General features: G+C 41.8%; 1 protein-coding gene across 4 annotated transcripts in view; it reads right to left on the reverse strand.

The window, feature by feature from the left end:
* LOC309701091 (secretin receptor-like) overlaps positions 1–12,399 on the reverse strand; it is a 12,470-nt gene extending 71 nt beyond the window's left edge. Inside the window, exons 1-13 of one of the 4 annotated variants that reach the window (XM_082525098.1) lie at positions 12,182–12,399; positions 11,992–12,091; positions 11,583–11,693; positions 10,618–10,724; positions 9,159–9,268; positions 8,931–9,063; positions 8,404–8,557; positions 8,256–8,316; positions 8,097–8,166; positions 7,432–7,523; positions 767–905; positions 642–683; positions 1–559 (exon numbers count right to left, since the gene is read on the reverse strand). The exon at positions 1–559 is cut by the window's left edge and continues 71 nt beyond it. In XM_082525098.1, the coding sequence (XP_082381224.1) occupies positions 374–559; positions 642–683; positions 767–905; positions 7,432–7,523; positions 8,097–8,166; positions 8,256–8,316; positions 8,404–8,557; positions 8,931–9,063; positions 9,159–9,268; positions 10,618–10,724; positions 11,583–11,693; positions 11,992–12,091; positions 12,182–12,250 (1,374 nt within the window). In that variant the 5' untranslated portion in view covers positions 12,251–12,399 and the 3' untranslated portion in view covers positions 1–373. Of the gene's footprint in view, positions 560–641; positions 684–766; positions 906–7,431; positions 7,524–8,096; positions 8,167–8,255; positions 8,558–8,867; positions 9,064–9,158; positions 9,269–10,617; positions 10,725–11,582; positions 11,694–11,991; positions 12,092–12,181 lie in introns of all 4 variants that reach the window. The other 3 variants (XM_082525097.1, XM_082525099.1, XM_082525096.1) reach the window with 3 other exon arrangements.
* Between the last annotated feature and the right edge of the window lie 31 nt (positions 12,400–12,430).

The raw sequence follows: 12,430 nt of genomic DNA on the forward strand, positions 1-12,430 counted from the left end.
AAAACCTGTATAAGGAAATGGGGGGTAGGACAATAAAAAGTAAAAAACATAAAAGAAAACATTTCAACACACCCACTAGTAAAATTAAAGCTTAGTTACAATGTTACATCCATTAAAAAAAAAAAGAGCTTATTAAACGTACACCCTGGACAGATGCCAGGGTAACAGAGGGTAGCTACATTTTGCAGAAAGTGATTAAAGAAAGTAGCTTTTTGTTCACCGACTCCTAAAATCTTCCTGTCAGTACTTTAAATCTCCAAACAAAGCGTCCGATGCTGTTTTAAACAGCCAAGCTGTCGACTGTCGGCACTAAGTGAGAGTCCGTCATGCTATGGATGAGACGAGCGAGAAAATGAGCTGATCCCAGCTTGAGTCACATCTCCACAGTGTCCACAGGGAGCCCGCTTGTCAACAGGCTGCCTGGAGAGCAGGGCAGCAGGGACACCTGGGTGTGAGGGGTCCCGCTGTGGCTGATGGAGCCGTGGCGCTGGCTGCGTCTGGTGGGCAGGTGCTGAGTCAGCCTCCATCTCCTCCACCGCCTTAGAAATTCATGCTGCACCTGAATACACACATGCACGTTGGTCCGCACGTTCCAAACTTTCCTCTGAATCTGTTTATTGTAAAAGCGGAAGACCTCTCACCTCTCCGTTCACAAAGCAGTAGAGGACAGCGACCACAAAGCCCTTCAAGAGACAAAAGTCAGCTGATCATGTGGTTACATTTGTCATTGAATTGAGTGAAATAGTAAGGGTATCACCTGGTTTACCTGAGTGGATGACAGAGCCAGCTCTACAAAGGTCCAGATCTTAAACATAGAGCTGCTGACTTCAACGGGCAAGAACACGAACAAGATGTAATGCACGCCGAACAGAGCAACCAGAAAAAACGTGGATTTGATCAGCCTCCTGGGTGAGGAGAAATACGCATTTTTGTTTAAGTGACAGTAAAAACAACCTATTAAAACTATTAAAAACTAACTTTTTAATAGTCAAAATATGTACTACATGCTATAGGTTTCCCTGGATACAGTCACCCATCTGTGTTTGGACTGCACAAGTGTCTGGATCTGTTCTTGTGGGATTGAGTTCAGTGTCCGGCTGGTCATTGGTTGTGGCTGCCTCTGGGACATTGACCCAGCCTGTCCCAGGCTCATGTTCAGTAGCAAACATACCAGGACTAATTGCTAGCTAAGGAAGTGTCTGGATGTGCTCTGAGTCCTGATCCAGAAAGGCCTACTTTGCTCTGGCAGCGTGGAGATGGGCGTTGTTGTGCTGAAACACGAGAACAAGGAGGGGAAGGGCTAGTGCTGCATCTCTACTCCACAGTTTGTCTGTGTCCTCTCTTCCTCCCCTCAACCCCAGATGATGGCAGATGGCTGCTTCTCCCTGTGCCTAGTTCTGCTGGCAGTTTCTTCCTGTTAAAAGGTAGTTTTTCTTCCCAATTTCACCAAGCACTTGCTCATAGAGCACTGTGTGATTAGCCTTAAAGGTACTTTTTGTAACGACCCTCCACAAACTGGAACACTCAAAATGTTTAACAGGGGGCAGCAGTTTCATTGTTAAGTCTATGGAAATGTTTTTGGATGTGCATTGCTGTGTAACTTTTTTCTTTTTAGCCCTACCACTATTCCTCAGGAGGAATCACATTTAAGAGTCTCTTAGATGTATGAAACATAAGGCCCAGGAGGCTAAAATTGACCAAGCAAAGACTCCAGTCCTGACCACAGCTTATATATATATATATATATATATATATATATATATATATATATATATATATATATATATATATATATATATATATATATATAAAACACCCAGCACGCCCCTGCGGGCGGTTTATCCTTCAAGCTCGGGTCCTCTACCAGAGGCCTGGGAGCTTGAGGGTCCTGCGCAGTATCCCAGGACTGCGCTCTTCTGGACAGAGATCTCCGATGTTGTTCCCGGGATCTGCTGGAGCCACTCGCCTAGCTTGGGAGTCACCGCACCTAGTGCTCCGATTAACACGGGGACCACCGTTACCTTCACCCTCCACATCCTCTCGAGCTCTTCTCTGAGCCCTTGGTATTTCTCCAGCTTCTCGTGTTCCTTCTTCCTGATATTGCTGTCATTCGGAACCGCTACATCGATCACTACGGCCGTCTTCTTCTGTTTGTCTACCACCACTATGTCCGGTTGGTTAGCCACCACCATTTTGTCCGTCTGTATCTGGAAGTCCCACAGGATCTTAGCTCGGTCATTCTCCACCACCCTTGGGGGCATCTCGCATTTTGACCTCGGGACTTCCAGGTTATACTCGGCACAGATGTTCCTGTACACTATGCCGGCCACTTGGTTATGGCGTTCCATGTATGCCTTGCCTGCTAGCATCTTGCACCCTGCTGTTATGTGCTGGATTGTCTCTGGGGCATCTTTACACAGCCTGCACCTGGGGTCTTGCCTGGTGTGATAGACCCCAGCCTCTATGGATCTTGTGCTCAGAGCTTGTTCTTGTGCTGCCATGATTAGTGCCTCTGTGCTGTCTTTCAGTCCAGCTTTGTCCAGCCACTGGTAGGATTTCTGGATATCAGCCACCTCCTCTATCTGCCGGTGGTACATACCGTGCAGGGGCCTGTCCTTCCATGATGGTTCCTCGTTTCCCTCCTCTTTCTTGGGTTTCTGCTGCCTGAGGTATTCACTGAGCACTCGGTCAGTTGGGGCCATCTTCCCAATGTATTCTTGGATGTTCGTTGTCTCATCCTGGACTGTGGTGCTGACACTCACCAGTCCCCGGCCCCCTTCCTTCCGCTTAGCGTACAGCCTCAGGGTGCTGGACTTGGGGTGAAACCCTCCATGCATGGTAAGGAGCTTTCTTGTCTTGATGTCAGTGGCTTCTATCTCCTCCTTTGGCCAGCCTATTACCCCAGCAGGGTACCTGATCACGGGCAGGGCGTACGTGTTGATGGCCCGGATCTTGTTCTTACCATTCAGCTGACTCCTCAGGACTTGCCTGATCCTCTGCAGGTACTTGGTGGTTGCAGCCTTTCTAGCGGCCTCTTCATGGTTCCCATTTGCCTGCGGGATCCCCAGGTACTTGTAACTGTCCTCTATGTCCTCTATGTCTGCAATGTTGCCTCCTGGTAGTTCAATCCCCTCAGTTCTGACTACCTTCCCTCTCTTTGATACCATCCGACTACACTTCTATATATATATATATATATATATATATATATATATATATAGGGGTGCAACGATACACAAAATTCACGGTTCGGTTCGATACTTTGGTGTCACGGTTCGATATTTTTTCGATACAAAAAAATGTTCAAGCATTTTTAATTTGTCATTTATTAGAATTATAAATATATATTTTAACTCAAAAGTACAGTTTTTAAATTTAACCCTAACCCTTGTGCGTGTTTTTTATTTTGACAGCGAATGCGCACCTGCGGACCACTTATGTGCAGCCCTGGTTATTTAGCTCATCATATCGCAGCCACAGAAATTCTTTTGTCCATGAAACCATAAAGCTGCACTTTCTTTTTGCCTTATAGTCTGATTTGTCATAACTTCTCCGTTTTGTGGTAAGCTTTTCTTTGGCTGTCACTTCTTCACCCTGACCTGTCTTATTTGGCTCAGCAGAACTGAAATGCTTTTACACACTCACTCACATAAGCTCAGCGATTCTCTGCGCGATCAACCTCTCACATGTGTAAGCTGCGGGAGATTTCACTTGTCATGTTTGCATAGTAAGCTAACGATTAATAAGACGATGTCAGAGGAATTGGTGCACAAATTATCATCACTCACAGATCAGTGCTGTCGCTCTCTATACACAGTTCGCACGATTGCAAAGTGAAAGCAAAAAAACAAGCGCAAATTCAAACGCGACTTCAATATGTCACATATTGACAGTGGCTCACCGATGCCAATGACATAATTACCCAGCTACATTTCTGAAAGAATGCAAAAGCATTGACATATATTTTTCCTACAATAGCCCGACGGGCAGGGAAGAGAAAGATTTTGGTAGCCCGACTGAAAAAATCGCTAGCTCCAGGACGTCGGGCTAGCGATATTGCGAGCCCTGTATCTGATTGAGGAATCACTCATCTGCGGCCTCTTCATGGTTCCCGGCCCCCTTCCTTCCGCTTAGCGTACAGCCTCAGGGTGCTGGACTTGGGGTGAAACCCTCCATGCATGGTAAGGAGCTTTCTTGTCTTGATGTCAGTGGCTTCTATCTCCTCCTTTGGCCAGCCTATTACCCCAGCAGGGTACCTGATCACGGGCAGGGCGTACGTGTTGATGGCCCGGATCTTGTTCTTACCATTCAGCTGACTCCTCAGGACTTGCCTGATCCTCTGCAGGTACTTGGTGGTTGCAGCCTTTCTAGCGGCCTCTTCATGGTTCCCATTTGCCTGCGGGATCCCCAGGTACTTGTAACTGTCCTCTATGTCCTCTATGTCTGCAATGTTGCCTCCTGGTAGTTCAATCCCCTCAGTTCTGACTACCTTCCCTCTCTTTGATACCATCCGACTACACTTCTATATATATATATATATATATATATATATATATTAGGGGTGCAACGATACACAAAATTCACGGTTCGGTTCGATACTTTGGTGTCACGGTTCGATATTTTTTCGATACAAAAAATGTTCAAGCATTTTTAATTTGTCATTTATTAGAATTATAAATATATATTTTAACTCAAAAGTACAGTTTTTAAATTTAACCCTAACCCTTGTGCGTGTTTTTTATTTTGACAGCGAATGCGCACCTGCGGACCACTTATGTGCAGCCCTGGTTATTTAGCTCATCATATCGCAGCCACAGAAATTCTTTTGTCCATGAAACCATAAAGCTGCACTTTCTTTTTGCCTTATAGTCTGATTTGTCATAACTTCTCCGTTTTGTGGTAAGCTTTTCTTTGGCTGTCACTTCTTCACCCTGACCTGTCTTATTTGGCTCAGCAGAACTGAAATGCTTTTACACACTCACTCACATAAGCTCAGCGATTCTCTGCGCGATCAACCTCTCACATGTGTAAGCTGCGGGAGATTTCACTTGTCATGTTTGCATAGTAAGCTAACGATTAATAAGACGATGTCAGAGGAATTGGTGCACAAATTATCATCACTCACAGATCAGTGCTGTCGCTCTCTATACACAGTTCGCACGATTGCAAAGTGAAAGCAAAAAAACAAGCGCAAATTCAAACGCGACTTCAATATGTCACATATTGACAGTGGCTCACCGATGCCAATGACATAATTACCCAGCTACATTTCTGAAAGAATGCAAAAGCATTGACATATATTTTTCCTACAATAGCCCGACGGGCAGGGAAGAGAAAGATTTTGGTAGCCCGACTGAAAAAATCGCTAGCTCCAGGACGTCGGGCTAGCGATATTGCGAGCCCTGTATCTGATTGAGGAATCACTCATCTTTGGAAAAGAGAGTTTATTACAGAGAAATGTCTCTTTCCAAAATAAAAGCTATACTATCCGCTTCTTCTGGGCTATATTCTCAGCAGCATAAGGAGAATCATGTGCTAACAGCTGTCTAAATGACTCGGCTAAAGTTAGTAGCATGCTTGCTTTTTTTTGTCTGCTTCCACTTGTCTTTGCACTAGGATGATGTCGGCGTAAATGTGCAGTCATATTCGTTGTGTTCCCACTAGTGCTTTCAGGTTAATCTCGTTGAAATGACCTTAACGCCACAACACGGCAAATCTCCGTTAACGAGCTACCGCCGATCACTCCGTGCATGGGGCTAGACGGCCAACACGTTAACGAGCTAACTGCGCTAACACACTAGTTCACACTCATGTAATTGAGCATTGCATGGCACATCCAACATACTGTTTTACTTTAGTCCATGACTCGCTTACCTTCAGGGTCATACGTCACATGAAAACCAAAATAATTCCAAACGCCAGATCTGAATGAGGTTCAATTTGCCTGTTGCAAGTAGAGCTTAACTTCTGTCTCGCTAGCTTGCCCTGCGCTCTTCCTTCTGACTATGCTGTCTGTGTTGAGCGCTCAGTGGATCTGCGCTCGACAGTGCAGCCTAGGCGGAGTAGTCGAACACAGATTCACTGAGCGCTCAACACAGACAGCATCGTCAGAAGGAAAATTGATAAAAGAAATTACAAATGTTGTATTGTTCGATACATATGCGTACCGAACCGAAAGCACTGTATCGAACGGTTCAATATCGATACGAATATCGTTGCACCCCTAATATATATATATATGGCCCCAACTGACCGAGTGCTCAGTGAATACCTCAGGCAGCAGAAACCCAAGAAAGAGGAGGGAGACGAGGAACCATCATGGAAGGACAGGCCCCTGCACGGAGATCTCTGTCCAGAAGAGCGCAGTCCTGGGAACAGCTAAGATACTGCGCAGGACCCTCAAGCTCCCAGGCCTCTGGTAGAGGACCCGAGCTTGAAGCATAAACCGCCCGCAGGGGCGTGCTGGGTGTTTATATATATATATATATATATATATATATATATATATATATATATATATATATATATATATTTTACTGTTGATGTATATTCAGAATGATATGTTTTTTAAACCCCAGACACCTTAGGGGGACTTATTATGCTGAATATGTTAATCTACATCAAGGGTGTCAAACATAAGGCCTGGGGCCAGAAACAGCCTGGCAAAGGCTCCAATCAGGCCTGCTGGACAGCTTTGAAAAATATGATTGAAGGCATACAATTTTAGACTTTTAACTGTATTTTTTGATGATGACTGATAAAGACCTCCCCCATCGTCATCCGTTATACACCAACATGATTACGTAACAGACATAACATGTTTTTTTACAATGGGTCCACCGTTTAAAAAAAGCATTTTCTGTGAATTAACAAAAACTTCCACTTTTATACTTACAGGGCAGTCTTTGTGGCCAATGAGCTGCCAGAAAATTTTCTGTAATTTTACATATTTATTCCTTACATTTTAAGCCCAAAGAACCGTGCTGACAGATTTCTTTTGTTTGCAAAGCATGCAGAGCATGCAGACACACTTCTTTTTCTTATATTGAAATATTTCAGGATTTAAACGTGTAGGTAAAGTTCTTTGCACTTACAGAACAGGGAGTTTCACAGGTTAAACCATGCAAAATGAGTTTGACATCCCTGACTTGCCTGGCTGAATAGAGTTTGCATTGACTTGCCGCATGTTATGTCACAGAGCAGTGTGACTGAGCTCTAGTTAAACTTCAGTTGATAACTCTTCAACACAATGAAACTGTTGTTTTATCACATTCTATTGACAGCTATATATTTTAGGGTTTTAAACTCTTTTTGAACTTGTGAATTTACAAATTTACCTTTAGGTGAACATATTAGTATAAGTATAGGTCCATCAGTATGAATATATCATAGAAGTATAACAGCAAACATTACCCTGTATGCACTACTCACTTATACTGGCTTAATTCGTTTCTCTGTGCATCTGGCATTCTGAGTTTGCTCACCAGTATCCTCAAAATCCCCATGAAAAAGATGAGGTTCATCTGAAATGATAAAAGCAGTGCAAATGATTGTTTCTCCTTCTGTGCTTCTAGTCCCTTCTCAGGTAGACATTGCGTCAGAGTTGTCCGCCATATTGGACATGATACAATCAATGATTTCTAGAAAAAAATGCGTATTTTCCTGGGTGGCAGTGGTTCATGGAGGTTGTGGGTTCTCGCTGGGTGAAATTGGATTCTAAGAAGGTGCTACTAAAAAAAACACTCCCAGTAATTGCTTTTGTTGCCACCAGTGTTGGGGAGTAATGGAATACATGTACCGCCGTTATGTATTTAAAATAGAAAATATGAGTAACTGTATTCCATTACAGTTACTGTTTAAAAAGGTGGTATTCAGAATACATTTACTTTGTTGAAATAAATAATAATGGCAGACATTTTCACTTCATGTGGTTAGCTAAGTTGTTAGCTAAGTTAACTTGCTGTTAGCTTCAGATTTAGCTTACACATGATACGTACATCTGTCAATCTAAAAAGTATGTTCAAAATGTAGAATGTTTAAAAATAATCTTTCAAATAAGAATGAAATGTAAGTACAACAGAAAACCAAAGTTTTACAGATATAGTTAGAAGAACTGGCACTCGAAGTATCCACCAAATCCATTCATGCCTCCTGGTTTCCCAACATCTTTGAAAAGAGAATGAGAAAAAACTGTCAAATAATAATACATGACATGATAATATCATAACTGCAAGGCTGAGAGAAACAGACCTTACCCTTCATCTTCATAAAAATATTTTGCACACCCCCAGGAGATGATCACAATCAGTGGCAAACCTGTGTGATGAAATAAATCAGTGACTATAGATCTGAGGTTGAGTTTTAGGAAAGGAGACACCACAAGGTGAAGACAGTTCTTCCCACCCCAGCTGAGGACGATGTACCAGGCCAGATGTTTCTTCAGGGAGAAGAAGGAGCGGTTAACAAGGGTGTATAGGAAGTGGCCCTCCACCAGCAGCCAGCTGTAGTTTGCAAGGATGGAGTAGTTGGAAAACATCAGCACGACCTTACACGGCGCCTGCCCCACCACAATTACACAAAAGAACTTGAGTTAGGCTTATTGTTATTCCAAGTTATCAAAAATAGTTTTAGTTCTAGAACAAAACGACTCCGCTAAAATGATGCCTATGCTAGATTTCAGTGAGTCCATGCAGTTTACATCACAACCTCAGTACCAAAATAACGCCTGAAGATTTCTACTCGCTGCCAAAAGAGCATATTACTACATTCTTTCTTTTGCCTTTACTGCCAACATTTATGCTAAGCTAAGATAAGCCAAGAACTTCTTGGATCAGTTTAACTGAGAAGAAATGACAAAACAGTAACACATTTTTAATCCTATTAAGCCCCAGAACTTGGGTTTCATCAAACAATCGCTGGTCCATCGCTACCGGATAGTAGTCACAGTGATAAATCTCTTCATCTGTAAAGAGCAGAGCATCTCGGATGAAGATGAAGATGGCTCTCAGGCTGAAGGAAATGAACAGTTGAATGTGAATGTAGTTCCTGGTACAATGAAGTTTCCTGAAGGAATATAAACACGGACAATTCGAGGTTAGGAACTATTCATCATCTTTAAGCACAGGGTTGACAGTTATTCAGGCCAAGATGTTGCTCACCTAAACACACAGAATATGGTGATGGCAATGATGAGAGAGATGAGGGAAATTGTGTATCCAACTGTGTACATTGTCTTCACATAGGAGAAATACAAGTGGCTGTCTGAGGACTGAATCAAGAATAGACGATATTCAATTATTTTCCTAAGCAGCAGGATATGAGAATGCAGTATGATATAATATAATGACGGAAACTAAGAATACACTGATAATTTGTCTTATTTAACTGCATGTATTCTGTGCAAAGGTTCATGTCTTTATATTTGGCTAGTTAAATGGAAATAACCACAGTGATTTATTGAAATGTACTACAATGCACGGAAATGCAGTATGCAAGGCAAAAACTAATTATACGATTCTAGCGAGCTTGAAAGTCAAAATTTGATATGACCGCCATTATTCTTCAAAAGAGCCTGAACTCTCTTAGGCAAGCTTTCTTGTAATTTCTTTAAGTGGTCAGATACTGTTCATCTACTGTAGGTACTTTTGTTTGTCTGATACTCCAGCCTTTTTTTTATAGATTTAACACTCGAAGTGGGAATAAATGATGTGCTTCTGTGACAGACGGTAACAAAGTGTCTAAAGATACAATTTTAAATGGGTTCTTTGCTAAATTATTAGTTATGTGTAGACACAAAACTAGTTTATCCCTTGAGTTAGGTGGCTTTTTTATGTTTGAATAATTAATAAATCAGCGTTCAGTGGTTTAAAATACAAAAACAAAAAGACATAATATCAAGGAGTCCATGAAAAGGCAGATTTACATGTTTGAGCAGAATTAGAAGTTAGCGGTAAATTAGCTAGCTAGAATGTACTGTAGCTAGCATTTCTAAATAAACCAAAAATGTACAGCAATGCTCTGACTTTGAACATAAGCAAAATGGAAAAGTAAAACTAAGTACTGTTTTAAGGGTCAGTTCATTTGGGCTAGTTGGCATTGGCAATGGCCTGCTATCATGAGCTAGCTTTAGACTATATCAGCATATTACCACAGGAGCAGCTGGGTTAGGTTCAGCGGTTAGCAAAGACAAACACCATCATATATCAGGAAGAAGACACTAAATATGGGTATCACCTTAATCATGAGAATACCTGCATAACTCCATCCACAACACGAGCTTAGTCGTTAATGTTTGTGCATGGTCTCTATTAAAGTTGTGGCCCTCATGCTCATAAAAGTGTCGAAAATGACAATGAAGGAGCCTCATCCAAAGCAGTAAATGCGTGGGTCTGGAAGCAGAGCTGTTTATATCATCACTTAGCAAGTGAGATAAGCATTGGCTTTTAGAAGAGTTCCCATGAGGCACTGTTTTTTCCCTTCAGACTTGAGCCTATCTATCTATCTATCTATCTATCTATCTATCTATCTATCTATCTATCTATCTATCTATCTATCTATCTATCTATCTATCTATCTATCTATCTATCTATCTATCTATCTATCTATCTAAACACCAACCTCTCCAAGAAATAAGAGACTTTCATTGAAAGAGTAGCCACAAGCATCTTCGTGTGGAATCAGCAGGTCTGTCCAGCCATTGTTTGTGCAGTTGCGATGCACTTTACCTGTAAAAAGCAATAAAATAACACTTGAGTTTTGTCTTGGTGTGCAAACTGCACTGCTATGTACACACACACACACACACACACACACACACACACACACACACACACACACACACACATATATATATATATATATATATATATATATATACGGCCGTAGTGATCGATGTAGCGGTTCCGAATGACACCAATATCAGGAAGAGGGAACACGAGAAGTTGGAGAAATACCAAGGGCTCAGAGAAGAGCTCGAGAGGATGTGGAGGGTGAAGGTAACGGTGGTCCCTGTGGTAATCGGAGCACTAGGTGTGGTGACTCCCAAGCTAGGCGAGTGGCTCCAGCAGATCCCGGGAACAACATCGGAGATCTCTGTCCAGAAAAGCGCAGTCCCGGGAACAGCTAAGATACTGTGCAGGACCCTCAAGCTCCCAGGCCTCTGGTAGAGGACCCGAGCTTGAAGGACAAACCGTGCTGGGTGTTTTTTTTTATATATATATATGTATGCTACTTTGGGAACCTGTGTGTACAAAGAAAGAAAAAAAAAGAACCTGACGTCTGTGTTTATTGTATAATGGTAAATAATCTACCAAAAGAAATGCAGAACTTTTTATTTCCCTCTTCAGGCACTTCAGAATTTATCAAAGTTATCTCCCAGAGTAAACCTACCACTAAAATGTTACCCGGTGTCTTATGTACACATGTATTTTATGGCGTAGTGTTTGGATAGAGACCCTGAGAGGGAGTAGGTGTTTAATTTCCTTATGAAAACAAATTAGGTTACTGGCAAATATTTAACAGGTGCAATGTAGTATAAATAATAGGTGCAAGTGAGTGCTGGTGTGTGTGTGTTTGCATAGTACCTCCTGAATTAAAAAACTCTGGACAAGGTTGTGAAACAGTTTCCCCAAGAAAAGCCGGTGGCCAGCAGTTCAAGTCGTCCCACATTCCCTTGCAGTGCATGCTGTTATTTTCTTAGTAGATCAAAAACAAATATATATTTCAATTTTATAGTAGGTTTTGTTTCCATACAAACAATGGAGCCACATTTTAAAATGTGAAACGCAATCCACTTCAGGATTAATATTTGTTGCAGTATGTTATGTAACCAGCAGGTGTCGATAAAATACCGTTAAGTTAAAAAAAAAGTTTAAAAATGTCATTAATTTCAGATATGACTAGTATTCCCTCTTGGCACTTTCCACCAAGCAGCGGTCCTTGACATGTCACGACAGAGCGGAAAGAGACAATTTAGAAACCGTATTGACTTACCAGCTGTTTTGTGTGATGTTGAAAGTAGCAAATCTTTCATGCACTTTTCTTCCTCTCTCATAAGGCGAACATTAGGATGACAGACTGGTGACGATTTTGCCTGTTTTTAAGGAAAGATTACATCGGGCTCTGCTGATTTTTCATAGATTAAAAAAAAAAAAACTAAACAAGCATGCCTCTTTTTTCTCACCTGTGGGAAAAGTAAAACCCAAATAAGTCCAAGTTTTATCATTAGGTCAAAAACTGTGATTTTCTCCATTAAAATGTGTACTTGCGTCCAAATCCCAGGGTGTTTAAATGATTAGAATGAAAAATTAGCATGGCTGCTATACAGCAAATGCGTGAAGTCGGAAAATCAAACATGCGCCTCTTTGGCTTGATAATCACGCAGGGTATGCCTCAGGACAGTGTGATAGGGGTTTTTATCAAGGTCGCGCTA

Source organism: Aulonocara stuartgranti (genome assembly GCF_965226115.1).
Source record: "Aulonocara stuartgranti genome assembly, chromosome: 23".
NCBI classification, from domain to species: Eukaryota; Metazoa; Chordata; class Actinopteri; order Cichliformes; family Cichlidae; genus Aulonocara; species Aulonocara stuartgranti.